The sequence below is a fragment of the Tribolium castaneum genome, chromosome 1 (genome assembly GCF_031307605.1).
Source record: "Tribolium castaneum strain GA2 chromosome 1, icTriCast1.1, whole genome shotgun sequence".
NCBI classification, from domain to species: domain Eukaryota; kingdom Metazoa; phylum Arthropoda; class Insecta; order Coleoptera; family Tenebrionidae; genus Tribolium; species Tribolium castaneum.
The window spans coordinates 8,432,479-8,453,242 of NC_087394.1; the positions used below are offsets into that span (position 1 = coordinate 8,432,479).

General features: G+C 32.1%; 2 protein-coding genes and 1 long non-coding RNA gene across 4 annotated transcripts in view; 1 reads left to right on the top strand and 2 right to left on the bottom strand.

Annotated features, from left to right (window-relative positions):
- Nucleotides 1-1,504: 1,504 nt before the first annotated feature.
- Nucleotides 1,505-12,334, top strand: LOC135267927 (uncharacterized). The gene is made up of 3 exons (XR_010336330.1): nt 1,505-2,050; nt 6,146-6,471; nt 12,195-12,334. It is a non-coding gene; the product is annotated as an uncharacterized LOC135267927 (long non-coding RNA).
- LOC103313190 (zinc finger protein ZFP2) lies at nt 6,036-14,770 on the bottom strand. The gene is made up of 6 exons (XM_008195790.3): nt 14,349-14,770; nt 14,123-14,290; nt 13,703-14,068; nt 11,813-12,065; nt 11,322-11,534; nt 6,036-6,611 (listed from the first exon to the last, which is right to left on the bottom strand). Exons 1-6 carry the CDS (start codon nt 14,583-14,585, stop codon nt 6,052-6,054), a joined length of 1,797 nt encoding a protein of 598 aa, XP_008194012.1. The 5' UTR covers nt 14,586-14,770; the 3' UTR covers nt 6,036-6,051.
- Nucleotides 14,771-15,535: 765 nt separating this feature from the next.
- Nucleotides 15,536-20,764, bottom strand: part of LOC103313193 (dendritic arbor reduction protein 1) — a 215,162-nt gene continuing 209,933 nt past the window's right edge. For both annotated transcript variants that reach the window (XM_008195799.3, XM_015978401.2), the window contains 2 exons: nt 16,524-16,583; nt 15,536-16,467 (listed from right to left, as the gene is read on the bottom strand). In XM_008195799.3, the coding sequence (XP_008194021.1) occupies nt 16,277-16,467; nt 16,524-16,583 (251 nt within the window). In that variant the 3' untranslated portion in view covers nt 15,536-16,276. The remainder of the gene's footprint in view (nt 16,468-16,523; nt 16,584-20,764) is intronic.

Below are 20,764 nucleotides of genomic sequence, written 5' to 3' on the forward strand. Positions count from 1 at the left end.
AAACTATTTGACCAAAAAATCACATTGGCTGTTTTTTACATCAATGGATCGGAAATGCGAAATAAAATTATTCTGGAAAAATTTGACTTGAAAAAAATCGTTAGAATTTGATTAAAAGCCATTCTGATATTATTCATCGGGAATTTAACTAATTTATGAGGGACAAGATTGAGTAGTAATAAATCTCCGCGACAAAAGGACCCACTACCTACCCCAATAACAGTAATAACTGCAGAAATTTTACAACTAGCGGCACGGTCCCATCGTGCAATTTTAAAGCCAGGACCGGAATAAGCACACTAACTTGTTAAAAATGTTTTTATTAAAATATTACCTCAGATGTTTAAATTGATGACTATTTTGGTCTAAGCACAAACGAATTTTTCGTTTACAATTCGCATGAGCCCTTGCCGCAAGATTTAAAGATTAACATTCCATTTGCAATAAACAGATAAAATAAATGGAAATCCGGGCCTGAAAAATTCTTACCAGCTGCCTCAACCTTCAGACCCAACAATGATCGCGTGCAAATTTTACGACAAATGCAATAAATTTTTGAAAACCACCATCCTGATAGAGACCTTTTGTGGAAGTGATTTACAATTCTACTAAAATTCATGGGAAAAAAGCTGTTCCAATATCAAAACGCAAATTAAAAATCAACGACATATTTTTTAGAAAATTTAATTAGGCACTTTGATGCACTACCTCAAAATACAACTATAGACAAAAAATCGTTGACATTAGACTATAGTTAACTAAGCGAAAGTGAAAAAACACATCATACAAGTAAACATTTTAAAAATTGGTCAAAACGTTCTTCTATACAATAAAATCATATACGATTTTTTTTTAGAATTTCAGATACATAATAAAGAGGTAATAAAGAGGTGCCTGAGTATTTTAGTATAACTAAAAATTTATTATAAGATTTATTCATAAAATCTATATTAAATTATCTATTTATTAATATTTTACTGAACAAAACTGTAATTCAGTTTTCAATGTTTGAGAAAAAGACGAAAATGCAGCATCTAAAGACCACTCTGAAGACTGCTGTGACCCTCATGTCTCCCCCTTTCTTCTCTAATGAAGTGTAGGACTCAATAAATTCAGTTTTTTGTCAGTTTTTTAAATCACAAGACATTCTTTTTTTAAAAGATTAATTGTTTCTAGCCCTATAACTCGCTTATGGTTAGTCCTACAAGAAAAATGCATATAACCATTTTGTAGGAAATTTTATCAGCTTTAATTTTAGTAAGAATATAAAAATTGATAGGAGTAACAGTTTCCGGGATATAAGCTAAAAAACCAAAAAAAGACTGCTTTAACCCACTCCCCCTCCTCGAGCTCGCCCCCCAACCTCGGGGACTTTTGATATATGTCTACCCAAGTGTAAAGAAAGCTTTTAAAAAAAACTCCAACTCTCTAGTAATTTTTTCCACCGATTTGTCTAATTTGACTGAGCTATTAAACTGTCTTTCGCAACATCACGTAAATTTCCTTTTGGGCGATGCTTCGATATGAAGCCAAAAATCCGATGTAAAATTTAAGCACAAAAGATGAGTACGCCACTGGTAAAACTACATTTAAAAGAGTCGAGAAATGAAAAACTTATCGCGTCCAACGCATAAAATGTGCAAAAACTTGTGTTATCGCCAGTGCGCTGTATTACGGTGCAGATTAGTTCGGCTTTGATTTGTGAGTCAGCGCATCATGATCATGAGAAATCACACAAATCTTAAAATGACCGATATGGTCCAGTGTTACGGAAGTGCAGATGGTGTTGTTTTAAGTGTTCACACATTGTTCCGCGAAAAAAGTCCGTCGTGACCAGTTTTGTTTCGGTTTGTTTTGTACGTAATCAGCGTGAAATTCACAAATAAGGGCCTCGAACGTCGTCTTCTTGAGATTGTGGAAAAAATTCCCTCAATAAGTACCTGGCAGTTAACTCCCCAGCTTCAGAGTAAGGGTTGCGACCTTGCACCAAGTCGAAGGACAAGTCGCATATTGGAAGTCAAGGTGGACTTTGTGAACAATTTTTGTAAATGTAAGTGGAAAGAGAATTGTTTATTTGGAGTTTTGGCTTAACTTGGCGTTTCACTCGTTTTCATGCATTGAAAGCGTTTTTTTGCGTTATTCTCTTTTTAAAGCGTTTTTATATAATTTATTTCCAACAGACTTATTAGTTTAAAGTGGACAAGTAACAATACAATATACCAAAAAAGAACAAAAGTGAGACAATTAAATTATACAAAACATTATAAATTAGGAAGAAAAATATTCTAGAAGCTTGACCTTTACAGTTTTAGTTTGGAAATTATTGAAGAAAATATCTAAATCTATTGTAATATTATTATATAATTTAAAACATTTAAAAAGTGGAGAATTCAGATGATGAAAGGTATCAGGGGTGGAAAAATAAAATGTATGAGGATTTCGGTTGTTAGCTCTAGGTACTACAATGTTCAGAAGATAATCTCACCACGTAAAAGTTTTTGCAGAAAAATAATACATAGAACATTTCTCCTACTTAATAAAGTGCTTTCATTTACATTTCTTAAAAGATCACTTTGATCACAGTGCCTTACAGAATTTCTATTATAAATTTTAAAATATAAATATAAGTATTTACAAAATTTTCTTCAAATATTTTTCAAAACATTTACATAAAACTGGTAGAACGTTTTTTTATGAAGAATTTTAAATGAACTTCACAAACAAAACAAAGAAAAAACTAAAGTTTTTAACAAAATTTAACAAAACAATACAATACAATTTTAAAATGTAATTTTACTTTCTTTACATTATAAGTTATATTTATTTTGAAATGTATTCAGGAGAGCCTGAGTGTTAAATTTTAATGGAGCTGTAACCGTATCCATAGCGTTTTGAAAAATATGGGAAAGTACAAATTGGTAAAAGTTTTTTTTTTTTTTTTAAATATAATTCACGATATAATTTTTGTCTATTACTATTAAGAATTTAATGCTATATCTGCCTACATTTTTTCGTTTGCTTCGTGCTAATCATGATTTAAATACGCCCATTTTTTAAATTCGTTGCTCTGAAAACGTAGACTGTAAGACGTGGGAAAAAAGGAAAATGGTTGAAATAGTAAAATATGTTATCAGGAGTTAAAGGGATACTTTATGTGGCGAACATACAGTTGCGGACAAAAAATATTGTTGCAGATTTTTGAAAATTGACTTACATCTATAGTTTTAAATTTGACAATACTTGTTAAAAAAAAACAAAGTATTCAAAACAATAATGGTCCATATTAGCAGTAGTTAAAAATGGGAAAAAAGACAATAAACTTTGATAAGACATTTAATTTTTTGTTGCACATTTTAAACTGAATGTATGTTAATGAATACGAATTTAAAAAAAAAACGAATAATTCAATACCTATTTTTTTATTTTAAAATTAGGAACAGATTACAGTAAATACTTTTGCAAGACATGTTAAATAGTTTTAACGTTGGCGCCAAAGCCAATTCATTTGGAGGAATTTTAGTAAAAAAAGTTGGGTCCAGTGCTTGATTTATTTTGAAAAAATATTTTTAATGTTGGCAAAAAATCCTAGATGAAAATGTAGATTCGAAAACACAGAAACAGGGTCAAATTCTGTATTAGAAAAAGTTTTTGATGTAAATTGTAAAGACAAAAAGTGCGTAATTAACTCTGCAATTTCCAATATTTAACAAGAAAGTAACGAAAATGCAAAATAATCATGTGACAGACCACAATTAAATGCTACGAAGGAATAAAAAAGTGTCAAATTTATTTTTAAACTAAGTCTGAAGAAGAATTTAGAACTTGCTTTAGAACTTCAAGCCCATTTCAGTTCAAATTACAGAAAACTGATAGTCAATCTTCATAATATTATAATTGTTTCTTTCGACAAATAAGTTTTTTTCAGTAGAAGCGTCTTTTTTCACTAAAATTTTTGTACGAAAAAGTGACTTTTGTCCATAATATTTTAATACAATATTATTATATGTCTTAATAAGCATTTAGTATTTACTAAAGTTTTTGCGAAGTTGCTCAAGGAGTAATTTCGATTTCATGATTTTGTCAAAAAACTGTTTAAAACAGCTATTTTTACCAATTATAATATAAATCATAGACAAATACGTAAAATATTATGATTAAAATAAAGCAGAATTCTTATAGCTTTAATGGAGAGAACGTTAAATGGATCAAGACCACCAGAATCTATAGAAAATTAATTAGGATCAGAAAATGTAATAAAAATGAAAATATTTTTTTAAAAATCTCGTTTATCCTGGGTTTCAAGAAAGTGATTTTCTTCTAAACCAGTGCGTAAAACTGAATCTGCAAAAAGGATAGCGCATACCCAGAGACCCAGAGCAATAAGGCTTACAGATTGAATACCTAGTAATACTAATACTAATAATATAAAAAATTAACATCCTTTGCATTTGTTTCCCAACATTATTTTTACTCTGACTTAAGGTCAAAATGATAACTATTAACTATTGTTAGAAAACTTTTTTAAAATTAATTAAATAAAAGCAAAATGCTCCAATCAAGATTCATTCAGTTTGGTAATTAACACGTGTGAATTCGTTTACTGCCTAATTCTGTCAGCCCTGAAGGCTTCTCATAAACTTAAGTACTATATCACTGGCTTAACGAATCCTCACAAGGCTACAAACACCATTCCTAACACTATTTTTACTTTACGAAAAATAAAAAAATAAATGTCAATCAGTTGACATTAGGAAAGCTGTCGCATTTACTACGCACCGAAATTTTTACTTTATGTAATAGTTTATTCGGAAATAAAATTAACTAGACGCCCTCTGGTGATGACTTTTGAACTATGTCGAAAACAGTAAAGAAATTTTCGTAGTGCCACATTTAACTGACATTTAATGAATTGTTCAACAATTTTACGTGTATAGTGTTAATTACTTACAGTAGAAAGAATTACTTTAAAAGTACATGGTGGTAAATACTAGCGTTGACTTTGGTTCTGTAGTTTTTCGTGGTATAAAGTGTTTATTGTTGGAACTTGAAAGTGGATAAAAAGTGAAAAATATTTAAATTTTGATTACGAAGTGTTATCAAACAGTTGTCTAATTGAAGATTATAAGTAATAGATCACAGCGAACACAAAGCTTGGCTCAAGAAACCAATAAATTAGTGAAGTGTGTGAATTTTAGGTTAGAATTTTCCACTGAAAAAATCATGAAATGCTGCGGTAAATTTACAAAACTACAATAAAGATTAACAACTGCTGATACATTTAAACGTAAATTATGCCAAAAGGTAGGCTTTTCAATGTCTTTGTAATAATTTTCCAATAAAGAAAGTGAACCAAATAGTCATTCGTTATTCGTGTTTTCCTCGTCATCTCTCATTTGTCAACATAAGTTTCTTGCTTCAAAGATGCAATAATCATTCCGCATAGGCAATGTAATAATTGTGAAGCCCCAAAATTCGTACAACGCTCAAAATATCCGAATAAACATTTTCCCGCCATTTATGGTTACTGTTTTCGACCTAGCTCAGTGGCGCCCCCAATGGTAATTTTACTTCCGAATACTACAGTAAATGCTTCTACTTCAAGTAAAAGCAAATTTTTTTTAATCATACCATTCAATGAGCTGCAGCCAATTTTGTCTGTTAAATTTATTATTTTGCAATTTTTTACGTCAGCCATTTAATAAAATTCCACCATTTCAATACTTTCTTTGTGAAAGTGAGAAAAGTCCCACTTTATTTTGTCCACCACTGTAGTCCAACATACTCACTTTGACCCCGAATAACATACTATTTTATCCGCAAACGTACCAAAGAATTGGTAGGAACAACTCTAATTAGTAAGTACTAAAGGAATAAAACTCTTATTTATTAATTCATTGCTTTTCTCGCCCATGTGGTAGAGGTTTGATTCAATTTTCTTTTTTTACCTCTTTTTCCTGCTTGGTGGCAACATTTTCCCATTTTTTTGTAAGAAATCGTGTAGAATATTGCTTAAGGTGCGATAAAAAAAACACATAAAGACTTCAGTACAATTTAATTACTTTGTAAAGGTTTCTGTGTTTTGTAAGCCCAAGCCCCACATTCATTCGCATGACTACTCCGATGTTTAATTAAATTCCCTATACAGGAAAACCTAGCACCACACCCTTCACACAGATGAGGCTTTATCCCCGTATGGATGGTACTGTGCGTAATCAGACTTTCCCTATACGCGAAAGCTTTGGGACAATACAAGCAAGCAAAAGGCTTCTCTCCGGTGTGACTACGTTCATGGATCTTCAGCTGTCCCTTCCAGTGGAAACTTTTGGCACAGAACTTGCACAGGAGCTTCTTCTCCGGATCGTGCACCCGCATGTGGTTGTTCCTGGTGTAAACACTGGAGAACTGTTTCTGGCAGATGGAGCATTCGTAAAAGGGGCCTTTATCACAGTTTCGCTCTTCGTGGGCTTTCAGGTAGGATTTTTGTTTGAACTGTTTTCCGCACTTGTCGCATACGTAGATGTAAGCTTTACGACCGACTCCTTTATGGAAGACTTTCTGGTGCGAGCGTAAGGAGTCGCGGTTGGAGAAAATTTTCTCGCATTCGTGACATGCTGCAAAATTGTACAGAGTGAATTTGATAGTATTCCATATAGTGTGGATATAAAATAGCGCAGAAGCTCGGTTCAAAAACTTCTAAAAATCCATAGTTATTTTTAACGAATCAACTAACACAAAACAGTTATTGTAACTAGAGTTCCTTTATTATTTATATAATAATAAATGTTTGGCTTAGACAAATTTTGACAAATTTCCGAACGGTTAGTCGTAGTGACTTGATTTTTGCAAATTTAGATTCCGCCGGTCATTCTACGTTGGAAACAGTCAATTCTAAGGACATAACCCCGAAAAGTTGAAAAATAATGAAGAATGTTTGGTTTAGACAAATTGTGACGAGACTAAATTTTTGCTGATATTTCCAGAATAGTTAGTCGTAGCGACTTGATTCTTGCAAATTTAGATTCCGCCGGTCATTCTACGTTAGAAACACTCAATTCTAAGAACATGACCCCAAATAGTTGGAAAATAATGAAGACTATTTGGTTTCGATAAATTTTGACATGGCTAAATTTTTGCCGATATTTTCAGAACGGTTAGTCGTAGCGACTTGATTCTTGCAAATTTAGATTCCGCGGGTCATTCTACGTTAGAAACACTCAATTCTTAGGACATGACCCCAAATAGTTGGAAAATAATGAAGACTATTTGGTTTCGATAAATTTTGACAAGGCTAAATTTTTGACAATATTTTCCGAACGGTTAGTCGTAGCGACTTGATTCTTGCAAATTTAGATTCCGCCGGTCATTCTACGTTAGAAACACTCAATTCTAAGGACATGACCCCAAATAGTTGGAAAATAATGAAGACTATTTGGTTTCGATAAATTTTGACAAGCCTAAATTTTTGCCCATACTTTCAGAACGGTTAGTCGTAGCGACTTAATTTTTGCAAATTTGGATTCCGCCGGTCATTCTACGTTAGAAACATTCAATTCTAAGAACATGACCCCAAATAGTTGGAAAATAATGAAGACTATTTGGTTTCGATAAATTTTGACAAGGCTAAATTTTTGCCCATACTTTCAGAACGGTTAGTCGTAGCGACTTGATTCTTGCAAATTTAGATTCCGCCGGTCATTCTACGTTAGAAACACTCAATTCTAAGGACATGACCCCAAATAGATAGAAAATAATGAACACTATTTGGTTTCGATAAATTTTGACATGGCTAAATTTTTGCCGATATTTTCAGAACGGTTAGTCGTAGCGACTTGATTCTTGCAAATTTAGGTTCCGCCGGTCATTCTACGTTAGAAACACTCAATTCTAAGAACATGACCCCAAATAGTTGGAAAATAATGAAGACTATTTGGTTTCGATAAATTTTGACAAGGCTAAATTTTTGCCCATACTTTCAGAAAGGTTAGTCGTAGCGACTTAATTTTTGCAAATTTGGATTCGGCCGGTCATTCTACGTTAGAAACACTCAATTCTAAGAACATGACCCCAAAGAGTTGGAAAATAATGAAGACTATTTGGTTTCGATAAATTTTGACAAGGCTAAATTTTTGCCCATACTTTCAGAACGGTTAGTCGTAGCGACTTAATTTTTGCAAATTTGGATTCGGCCGGTCATTCTACGTTGGAAACACTCAATTCTAAGAACATGACCCCAAATAGTTGGAAAATAATGAAGACTATTTGGTTTCGATAAATTTTGACAAGGCTAAATTTTTGCCCATACTTTCAGAAAGGTTAGTCGTAGCGACTTAATTTTTGCAAATTTGGATTCGGCCGGTCATTCTACGTTGGAAACACTCAATTCTAAGAACATGACCCCAAATAGTTGGAAAATAATGAAGACTATTTGGTTTCGATAAATTTTGACAAGGCTAAATTTTTGCCCATACTTTCAGAACGGTTAGTCGTAGCGACTTGATTCTTGCAAATTTAGATTCCGCCGGTCATTCTACGTTAGAAACACTCAATTAAATAAGTAAATAAATTTTTGCGGATATTTTCAGAACGGTTAGTTGAAGCGACTTATTTATAAATATTTATTTATTATTTAGCGACCAATACAGGAACTCTAATTGTTACTATTGTAATTATTATTGTAATTATAGAATTTTTTACTTTTTTAGCTTTCTGGATATAAAAATCACAGTTTTGAAAATTTACCGTTGATGATTATTTTATTATAAATAATTTTTAGTTTTTAGTGGAGAGAAAATCTCCACTTTACTTCTTAATACTGCAAAGAATAATTGAGCGATTTTTTAAAATTATTTTTATAGAGTTTGTTGAAGTTTGCTACAGCGTACTGAAGAGCTTCTGCGCCAATTTGTACACACCATGTATATGTAATACAGAGTGTTCCAAGTTTTATGGCCCAGGCAAAAATAAATACATATTTCTAGTTGATTAATAAAATAAATTGATACTTTACACATATAGCATTAAAATTACGCCACCTTTTAATACCTCGATATTGTTCAAAATTTCTAAGGTATTACCGTAAGACATTAAAAATCAATTTTGGCGTTATTTGTTATTAAACCCTATGTTTGAACCGGAAGGGTTGAAAACACCATAGCGAACCTTTTTCTATTGTCAAGGAATTCTGTTCTCACCAATTACCAATTACCATAAATTACATTAATTTACAACTTTTTTTACCAGTAGATAAAACCAATGTATGTCGGTAGAATAATTAACCTTAAGTCTAATATTGAAGTCGAAAAAAAATAGGACGTGATGTTTTTTAAATATTCATTATAAAGTATCAGCATTTGACAATTTTTGAAACATCAAAAAAGTTACAGACTTCTTCCTTTGTACAATCAAGGTCAGTTCATCTTAATGTTTACATATTTTTGAGTAACATATTTTTATTCCAAAATCTTTATAAGACTTTAAATCTTGATGGAAACAGTCACCATGTTCTTCGCTAAAGCTTCCTAGGTTTTGTTAAGAGAAGTTAAACACAAACATAGAAAAAGTTGTTTGTGCTTAATTTACATTCACCTAATGATATTCTAAAACAAATAAAATATTTAACAATTTAACAAATTGATATTAACAATAACGTCAATAACGAATTTTCGAAAAATAAAAATCAACTTTCACACAATTGTATTTTAGCAATTACGGTTCTAAAAATTAAAGGAATTTTATCTTATAGTATGTAAGCCAATAACTAGAGTTTTTTTCCCAAAATTAAAAATGTTAAACAACATCATATTATCAAATGAATTCCCTATCGTTTCCCTTGAGTTTTGCCTCAGCCATAAAACTTGAAACACTCTGTACAGTAATACCTCATTAGTATGAAGTCAACAAAAACATCAAAAAACCTGCATTACTTAGTAAACTTCTAGAATGTATGTAGAATTTTTGTGCATTTTTAAGTTTTATTTATGTAATACGTTCAAACAAGTAACAGCAGTAGTAATTTGATTTAACGTGTGGAACTTTTAATAATTAAGCACATATTATTTAAGAATAAAATAATTGAAAAGTTGGAACTCCCTTGAAATAATTATGAGATGTAGGTTAATGCAAAAGAAAACAATCGACTAGTTTCGTTCCATATTGAATATCATCAGGATCGCTGCAGAATGAGAGGACAATTACAAAATTATTTATTGTAATAAAATTATTAACATTGTCCTGGACTCTGTGCGATCCTGATGATTTACAATAGGGAACCGAACTAGTCGATTGTTTTATTTATTTTGTCTTTATTGTAGAAATTATTATACTTATTTTTTGTTGCTTAATTTTTCGTTGATTAAAAAAAAATTCTTCTTCTCTCAATTGCTGCAAAGAAAGGGTTATCAAATAATAATTATTCAGATTACAAAAGCTTCGAACTTTTGAGGTATTACTGTACTGTAGGTATCATATTTGTTGACCTAAAGGCAATGGCAACTTAAAAAACAACTTAGTTTGAAAACTGAACTGAAAACACTTATTACAGTAAATACCGTTTTTCTGTATCTATCTGCTCTCTAACTCAAGGTAATTCGATTTACAGTTCGATTTAAGACGTCATAATTGCCTGTCTAGTAGCATTTGGTCTTATTTAAAAAAAAAATAGTTTTTGATTTTATAAGTGACACTGTCGAATTTATCAAAACATTACAAATTTTCTCAGATGTTCTTGGGGAGTTCAAGATAAAATATAGAACAGAAAGAGGTCTAAAAATAGTTTTTGGTTTTATGAAAGATGTGTGAAAAATGTTCAAATATCTATCAGGTTTTTGATTCTTTCTATCGAAGTGACTATTTTACTTATTTTTCATCGCAGGAGATTTTAAAACGAACCCACAATAATAAAACAATATTATATTATTATGGTTTTGGAGCACGACTAAGGAGTGCTCCAATAGAATTAGTGCCACAATTAAGTCTTAATAAAACGAGTGTAATATACTATTTTTTCTACTTTCTATTTTTGTTGCTTGTCTTTGTTTAGTTTAACTTATCAAAATCTGTCCTCTTAATTTTGTTAATTATTCCTGTTTTAACAAAAAAACGACTTGACGCTGTTGACAGATCACACACTAAAGTACAGTGATGAGACTGCCAATACAACTTCTAAAGTTTTACTAAAAGGAGTTGCACAAAAGTTCTCTTTGTAATACAATAACAATTTGTGAAACCAAAGCAGAAAAACGGTATTTTCAATTTCCATTCAGACATAAAACAGGTAACATAAGTTGCCAATGCCTATAACTAGGTAATTTAAAGTAACTTACTTAAAATATCGGCATGGTGTGTTTGTTGGTGGATGAGACTTTCTTCCTTTGTGTAAAAACTCATTTTACAACAGCTACATTTGTGGAGAGGGATTCCTGATTGGTCGGATCCGATTGGAATGTTATTTTCATGTTCTTTCACGTGTTTGTAAAGCCAACGGACGTTCATATATCTCTTACCACAGTATTTACAATCACCGAATCCTTCATCATCTGTTAAATTAATTTTTTTGGTCATTAATTAAAGTTAGGGATGCGTGTGTATGTACAGTCTCATTCACAAAAAAAGAGTACAAGTAGTGGTGCTTGGAGACAGTTTTTGACTAAATTATCTTGCCATAAATGTATCTTTTAACTGATGCTACTTAGTAACGTGGAGCTAAAACCTTGCTGATAACTGGACTTAATCAATGTCCTTATAGACCACATTTTTCTAACATTGTAACGATAAGTTGTATGCTTTTTTTGTGAATAGGATTGACTACACGTACCAAAGTTTGTCTGTTCTGTAAATTTCGATATCTCATTTTCATAGTTTCGATCCCTTTCCACATGTCTTCTTTTGGTACTTTTCACTCCTCCACCTGTGGATAACGTAATCTCTTGTGCAACTTCTTTTGGTGTGTCATTAAGTGCTGTATTTTTTTCAACATTTTCATTGGAGTTGTTTTCACTTAATGACTCTTCAGTGTCGCTCCTTTGGATGCATTCTTGTATTTTGTCAATGAGATTTTGTTTGGCACACTGCAAAAAAAATGGAACATCAAATAATAAGTGATCGTAGACAAAATAATTCTTGGTTTTAAATAACTTCAATTCATTCAATAAAATCGATAAATTTGTCATTTACTGTTATGACCCAAAATTTTTCAGGTGTTGGCAAAGGATTTGGCGGGAAAACAAGGCGGCACCAGAGGCACAACTATGGCGGCAGCTTGGAGAGGAAGACGACACGGTGTCCTGACTTGTATTACGAAATTTTCAAAAATAAATGAATTTTGTATGTCTCGTAACATTGCTTTTTTTTAAATTTAAAATTTAAAGGGAGCAAGAAATTGCACAAAAAATTTTCGGGGGAGCAAAAAATTGCACAAAAAATTTTCGAGAGAGCAAAAAATGGCACAAAAAATTTTCGGGGGAGCAAAAAATAGCACAAAAAATTTTCGGGGGAGCAAAAAATGGCACAAAAAATTTTCGGGGGAGCAAAAAATGGCACAAAAAATTTTCGGGGGAGCAAAAAATAGCACAAAAAATTTTCGGGGAGGCAAAAAATGGCACAAAAAATAGTTGGAAAATTTTTTAAAATTTTTGTGGGAGCAAAAAATGGCACAAAAAATTTTCGAGGGAGCAAAAAATGGCACAAAAAATTTTCGGGGGAGCAAAAAATAGCACAAAAAATTTTCGGGGGAGCAAAAAATGGCACAAAAAATTTTCGGGGGAGCAAAAAATGGCACAAAAAATTTTCGGGGGAGCAAAAAATGGCACAAAAAATTTTCGGGGGAGCAAAAAATGGCACAAAAAATAGTTGGAAAATTTTTTAAAATTTTTGTGGGAGCAAAAAATGGCACAAAAAATTTTCCAGGGAGCAAAAAATGGCACAAAAAATTTTCGGGGGAGCAAAAAATAGCACAAAAAATTTTCGTGGCAGCAAAAAATGACACAAAAAATTTTCGGGGGAGCAAAAAATGGCACAAAAAATTTTCGGGGGAGCAAAAAATAGCACAAAAAATTTTCGGGGGAGCAAAAAATAGCACAAAAAATTTTCGGGGGAGCAAAAAATGGCACAAAAAATTTTCGGGGGAGCAAAAAATGGCACAAAAAATAGTTGGAAAATTTTTTTAAATTTTTGTGGGAGCAAAAAATGGCACAAAAAATTTTCGAGGGAGCAAAAAATGGCACAAAAAATTTTCGGGGGAGCAAAAAATAGCACAAAAAATTTTCGTGGCAGCAAAAAATGACACAAAAAATTTTCGGGGGAGCAAAAAATGGCACAAAAAATTTTCGGGGGAGCAAAAAATAGCACAAAAAATTTTCGGGGGAGCAAAAAATAGCACAAAAAATTTTCGGGGGAGCAAAAAATGGCACAAAAAATAGTTGGAAAATTTTTTTAAATTTTTGTGGGAGCAAAAAATGGCCCAAAAAATTTTCGAGGGAGCAAAAAATGGCACAAAAAATATCTAAGGGAGCAAAAAATGGCAGAAAAAATAGGTGGGAACAAAAATTAGCTTGTGGGAGAAAAAACTGAAGCAAATTTAGAAATATTGACTTCTCGTGGCTCGTGGAAGCAAAACATGATTGTGTGGTATGGAGCACAAAAATAGTTAGTGAAAACAAAAAAAAAGCGTTCAATCTGTGCTTTCAATAATTAAATTTCAAATTACCTGTTCATCATTTGTAGCTTCCTTCTTCCCTTCAGTCTTATTATTTCTACATAAAGCACTCTTCAAAATATTCAACTCCTTCTCCACTTCCAGTTGCACTTCAAAGTCCATTTGTCCATTCGTCTTCAGCCTCGAATTAGACGGCGTATTTATCTTAACTTTAATTTTAGTGGAAGGATGCTTAACCCTGTGTGTAGTCAACGGAATAAGACCACACGTATCCGCATGAGTCTTCCTGTGTTTAATCAAATTCCCCACACAACTAAACGAATTCCCACAATTCTCACACTGGTACGGTTTAATCCCTGTATGGATGGTACTGTGAGTGATGAGACTTTGCCGGTGACAAAACCCCTTATTACAAACCTACAACTCATCCCAATTAAAAAAAAATAATAAAAAAATTGGGGAACCACCCACCTCACAAACGTAGGCCTTGTCCTGGGTATGGATCCGCTCATGCACTTTCAACTGCCCTGCTGTAAAAAACAATTTGGCGCAAAATCTGCACATGAAACTTCGGACTCCGTTATGTCTCAGCATGTGATTGTAGAGCGAACCGGCAGACATCAGTTCCTGGCCACAAATCTAATAAAGAAATAAATTGGATGATACTTAATAGTCCAATTAAAACAACTATCCTTACTTTGCATTTGAATTGTTTCACAGTCCCGCATTTGGAATTGATGTGGTTTGTGAGCTCGTTTTTGGTTTTGTATTGTTTACCACAATCGCTACACATAAAACTCGACAATAAATAATTGGTTTTGTGGTTTTTATGGACCAATTCAATGTGCGTTAAATAGTCGCTCAATTCTTCAAAAGTTGAGGAGCAAAATTTACATTTTTGCCATTTGTTGTCAAACACTGGCTCGGTGAACATTTTTTTAATTTACGAATTTATTGTATGATTTATTCACCAATTACCAGTTGGTTAAGTTATTGTTTTTACAAAAAAATATTTGAATTTCATTTACACTCGTTCGAAACGTAATTGTTTACACTCATACACTGCTAAATAACGGAGCAGCCATTTTGTTGGGGATTTTGGCGCCGCGAGGTTGGTAGCGCTGGACGGTACGTTTGAACTACGGAGACCTAAAGGTTAGGATGTGAAACGACCTTCAAATAAATGTTCCGGTTCTTGATAGTTTCGTAAAAGTCGCCAGAGAGCGCAATTGTTCCATTACCGTCATAGATATAGCTTTACAGGCAAATAGAGCATTAAATTCTCAATAGTAAGACATAAACATAATGAAAAAATTTGATCGTAAAATATATTTTCAAAAAATTAAAACTTTTACTAATTTGCATTCTGCCCCATATTTTTCAAAACGCTGCGAATATGGTTACAGATGCAAGAAAAATGTTAGGAAGAAAGTTGTAGAGAATTAAATTTCTTACAAAAAATTTCACGGGACTATGTCCCCATCTTCAACCATTTAGGCCCAAAATTCGTTCAAAGACGCTCAAGCGACAGATTTGCTTCATTTTGCCAGTGGTCAAGCATTGGAAAGTTAATTTATACCAAAACCATTAAAGATAAAAATATGGTGTTGGAAATTTTTTGTAGAAAATTTAATTCTCTACAACATTGTTCCTTATACTTTTTTTGTATCTTGAACCGTATTCGCAGTGTTCGCAAAAATATAAATTGATAATTCTTTGCACACCGTTGCACATTTATCAAAACGCTGGGAATACGGTTGAAGATACAAAAGAAGTGTAACAAAGTTGTAGAGAATTAAATTTCCTATTTACTCTGCCGTACTATTTTTCATATTTCGTTTCGTCTTTTAAGTTATAGTCCTCCGTAGTTTGAATGAAGTACAGTTTGGTAAAAATAAACTTGTATTAAAAGTAAATTATACAAAATTAAAAAATGAAAACAATTTCTACCTAAAATATTGTGTACTCTAGTTGCTCTATTCATATAAATAACATGAAGTACAAAGTAATGTTAATAAAATTTGTGTCTCATCTATAATACTTACGATATAAATACGCAAAGTAGCAATATAATAATTACAACCTACTTACAAATATTGGAATTACTTGACTAGTTTCTAGTCAGTTTTGCTTTATTTTTATGTACATAATTCAGCGTACATATTTGGTAACTTCATATACTGAAAAGTGTATACGCATTCGAACAAAACAGAAATCACAACACTGGGTAAAACAGATGGCAATGTTAAAGAAAATTTACCTAACGATATTAGTGCTCATTTGATAAACATTATCATAAATAACAATAACTTCACAACCAAATAAATGAACAAACTGAAAAATCTATTACAATCACCTATAGTACGACGTCAAGCGTGGATGGAGAAGTGTTAAGTTAAAATCACAAATTTTGCATTATTATACACATTTATATTTTCTAAGTACACTGGAGAAGGCCTCTAAGTCACAAAAGGCATGACGGTGAACATGAGGTATAAGGCGGATTGGAATTTAACAAAATGTACGTTTTCTAAGTAGTTGAGATCGCTCCTTAAGAGAATAGTAGAGAGGAATGTGACGATAAATAAGGTATGTAAAACGTTATATAAATATCAGATAGTAGTATTACTTTGATGTTTTAGGAAGGTGTCGCTTCATGTGTAAGGCAAGATGATCCGATCGAGCAAACGATCTTTCACAAACCGCACATTTAAATGGTTTTGCTCCTGTGTGCTTTCGATAATGTCTTGTAAGTTCATCCGATCTGGCGAATCGCCATTCACATTCAGGCCACTGACACTGGTACGGCTTCTCTCCTGAAAATACAAAAAGTGAACAAACTATTTTTTTAAGTTAAGAATATTCAACTAACCTGTGTGAATTCTTTGATGTGCTTTCAGGTGTGAGCTCTTTGTGTAGACCTTTGTACAACCTGAAAAATTACAAAAAGAAAAATGTAGTAATGTAATAATAATAATAATAAAAGATTAAAAAAAACATATTCTTTCATTTTTTACGCTTTGCTCCCACTATGAGTATTTGTAAGAAGGGGTTGCTAGTTGATAACTGAACATTCTTGAAGATTGTCTAAATAAAGGATATACCCCTAATATAAATTACACACTAACATATTATTTATTTTTAAAAACACCACTTAAAAATGGACTTGCTATGGAGAAATAATCAAAACCAAGTGAGCAGGAAACACGAGAGACATTAGGAACAATTTCCAAAAGTTTTTTCCCAAAGTAGGACTTATGTTCCTCATTTTCAGGAAGCATCTCTAGACGTAGGTTCAAAGGATTTTTTATATTCTGACCAAAGGAAATCTTTTAACGTTTATTTTTATAGTTTTCTTCTATTACTTTGTGCACATTTATATTAGTCTCAGAAGAGCAATAAATCTCAAATCTCAACAACCAGTAAAAATTCTAAAAGAGTGCTTGAGCGCTGTAGTTACTATAATTAGACTCGCCACTGGTCGAGCGAGAGATCGGTAATGTCCGTTGCGGGTGAAACTGGGCATTAGTGTATAAAAGGGCCATAAAAGGTTTCTTAATTTTTTTTGTATTAAAGATTTTAAATGGCAAACATAGCTAACCTTACCTCCAGAGCATTCATTCCTTCACCGTAATTTTTTAGATTGTTGTCAATTCAAAAACTTTCATCATAGGTCTGAATAATGTTTTGCGATCAGAAAGTTGATAGATCGGATCTCCGAAACTAAGAAGTTTATAGAAAAACCTCGCATTCTCTCAAAACCGCATTCCGCTATCGTCTTTTGTTTTCGACTTATAAATAAAAGTTGACATTTGGCGAAATCTCAAAAATTTCATATCTTCCTTATTATTTTTTACGCAGGATTTAACAATTTTGCCAATATTTTTTAACCATTTGTTTAGCTGCATTAACATACAGTTACTACTAATAAGGCCCCTTCAAAACACTGTTTTTAAGCCTTTTATCCTGTTTTGAAGTTTGTACAGCCCTGCTTTTAAAGGTATATTTTAAGGATTTAGCCCTGCGTTAAAATTTTTTTTCTTGTTTCCCGTTAAAAGTACCTTCGTTAAAAGTTAAAATTTGCCTGTTTGCTCAGTTTTTCTATTAGGCCACTTTAGCACGTGTGAGACGTTTTTATATGGTCTATCCTTTATAAGGTTTATTAAAAAAAATCAAAGATTGTAGAAGAAAAATAATTTATTGAATTAATTATTATCAAAGCGTAGCATACAAAATAATAATAACTTAATAAAAATCCAGCTTCATTTACCGGCGCCCCCTCAGAATCAGTTAAACTGTCCCTAAATTTCCAAAAATAAAACAACATAAAACGAAATATGTTCAACCATTCTTACTCGGGATCCAAATTTCCCAGGGCTACTTTGAAGCGTTCACATTCTTGCAGTGTGTAAAATTGAATGTTTATACAGGGCGATTCAGATAAGATAATGAGCCTGACGATATGGCGATGCAACCCACAAAACAAATTTCATTTACGTCTTGATCCAATTTCAATTACGATTTGCATTTGCAATCCAAGTTATCTTATGTTGCTGACAGTGCTTAACAAGCTTTGACATTGACAATTTGTTTGCCCAACGTTTCCCAAATAGACAACATCCTATTCCTGGGAGCAAACTTAGAAGAAATTTGCTTTTTTGCAAAAGAAGGAAACACACAGCTAGGACTTTGGAAAATGAAGATTTCAGTTTGTCCTATTCCTATTTATTCAAAAAAAATTATTCAGTGACCAAGCCCAGTTTGCTGACAATGATAGTGCACAAGTATCATACTATGCTCAGAAAAATCCACTGTAAAACACATTTCTAATGAATTATTTTGGTAAACGTTTTGTGTGCCAACTCGCATTTTTGTGAATTACATAACTGGGTATTTTTTCTTTCACGAAAAACAAGCGGGAGGCCAGAATTTTCAAGATCTTTTTGCCTAAAAATCATTTTTTATCTCCCTATTTAGTGTTGCAATTTATGTTTTTGTCTTGGTTGGTCTTCGTCATGTCTTCGTTTCAAATGTGTGTCTTTTATAGTGAGGATACCATGAGGATAATGAAGTTTTTGAAAATTTACCAAAATGTCATAAAAAGTGGAAAACAAAAGACAATAGCGGAATGGGGTTTTGATCAAAATTAAATTATTTTCCCCAAAAGCGGCCTTAAGATTTCCTCAGTTTTGTACATCGTTTTCCACTGCGGTTTACCCCTCGATTTATTGCAAAAAAAACCTGACCCATTTTTAGAACTACAACATTTACTTACCACATGACCCCCTTTCGCACTTTTGAATATCCTGGGACAGTTTTCACCGACTTTTCGTCTTTTTTATTGAGGTTAGACTTTTTTGAAATGTTAATTGTCAAATTGAAAGTGCGCGCGCATGCGCTTTGACGTAATTTCCAGAATTCGTCAGTTGAACCTTTTTTATATTACTCAAAGAGTTTCAATTCAACATTCCTTACTTATTACCTCCCATTAACCCAATTTTGGGATAACAGATCGTCCTACATTACCCTTGTGCCACTTTGTGGTCGAATTCAATGAAAAACTAAAGATGTGAGATGCAACATGCGCAACAAAGACAGACTCATCCAGTCGACCCTTTATGAATTAACGTACGGCACATAGTAAGTGTAGTAAAATTTGCAAGCATTTTGATTGGGCCGTCCGAGGTCGGCCATTAGAATTACGGGGAAAGCCAATCACATTAAGTTTTTTCATTCATTGAAAAATTATATTTTTGGATATGATTGGTCCATTAAAGGTCGGCCATTATAATCAAGTGAAACATCAATCACTTTGAACTTTTAGACTACCTCATTCAATAATTTGATACGAATGGTTAGTTTAAATTTGAAACTCAATAAATAAGTCTTATCTGACCTGAGGAACCGGAAGTATTCGATACTAACAAACTTCAACATAAACGTAATTTTTACGAAATTTTTAGGTTCAAAACAATAAATTAACAAAATTTGTGGAAATTTTTTCACTAAAATTTAGACGTAGGAAGGCTATTAAGGCATTAAAAAAGGCCGTTTGAATTAATACGAATTCATTCCTTACTAAAAGAGGTATAGGTATCTCATTTCAGTTCATAGTAGAATTGCAACAGCACATTTGAATTTTTCGGAGTGAAAAATAAAGCACAAATTGAGAGTTTCTGTGAAAGAAAAGAATTCTGTGTTAAACTAAATCCCAGCACTACGTTTTAAGCTAAGAAAAGCCACCAGAAAACCTCAATTATAAAATATAGAAATAATAATAATAATAATCTTTATTTGCTACTTAAGTACAAAAACATACTGTGTAGCTCGTTAGAAAAAGGGAAGAAAGAGTATAAAACAATAATTTACATTTAAATACATAACACAAGATAGGAAATATCAGTGTAAGAAAAAATTTTCTAAAGGTGTATTCATATATTCTTCTAATGAATAAAAACAAAAGTGACATTTTTTAATAATATACTTAAATTTCATTGTGGTCAAATTTTTTATGCTGTTGGAAAGTTTATTATAAATTTTCACGTCAAGTGTATTTTTTTTAATAGTTTCCAAACGACAATACGGAAGTTTCATTAGATTGGCTGATCTAGTATTATAATCATGTGTATCCGACTGTAAAGGAAATTTATTTCTGAGTTTATGTATTTCTATAAATGTATTATAGGATACAGACTTCACGAATAAGACTAATGGTATAATAGTCAAAAGTTAGCTTCTCGTAAAAAAAATTTAACAAACGAAGGGGTTTACACTACACCGAAAAAAATATTCCCAACTATTTAATTCACAATTTATAAATTTTTAGAATATTTTATTATTCATTTGGACTACAATTTATTATTCTTCATACACGTCCACATCCTTTTAAATTTTTGTGTTTGTATTTGATTTTGTGATCCCACTGCAAGATTTTTACGTTTTTTTTACTGAAAGACCAAAATATTTTAATTCTAGGGTTAAAATGTGTATACCTAGGTAATTTTTATCTTTAATTATTAATCAATGTTCCTCATATTTATAACGTAACTTAAGATATCGTACCCATATTCACAATCTAAACCTAAGACACAAAGGTCTCATATCTTTACCATC

What these genes read in the sequence shown, in the direction of transcription:
- LOC103313190 (XM_008195790.3), bottom strand. Translation starts at nt 14,585, where the DNA reads ATGTTCACCGAGCCAGTGTTTGACAACAAATGGCAAAAATGTAAATTT. An exon ending in ACAAGGCCTACGTTTGTGAG is followed by an intron (nt 14,069 to 14,122) that starts GTGGGTGGTTCC and finishes GATGAGTTGTAG; the next exon opens with GTTTGTAATAAGGGGTTTTG. An exon ending in TACAGAACAGACAAACTTTG is followed by an intron (nt 11,535 to 11,812) that starts GTACGTGTAGTC and finishes TTAATTTAACAG; the next exon opens with ATGATGAAGGATTCGGTGAT.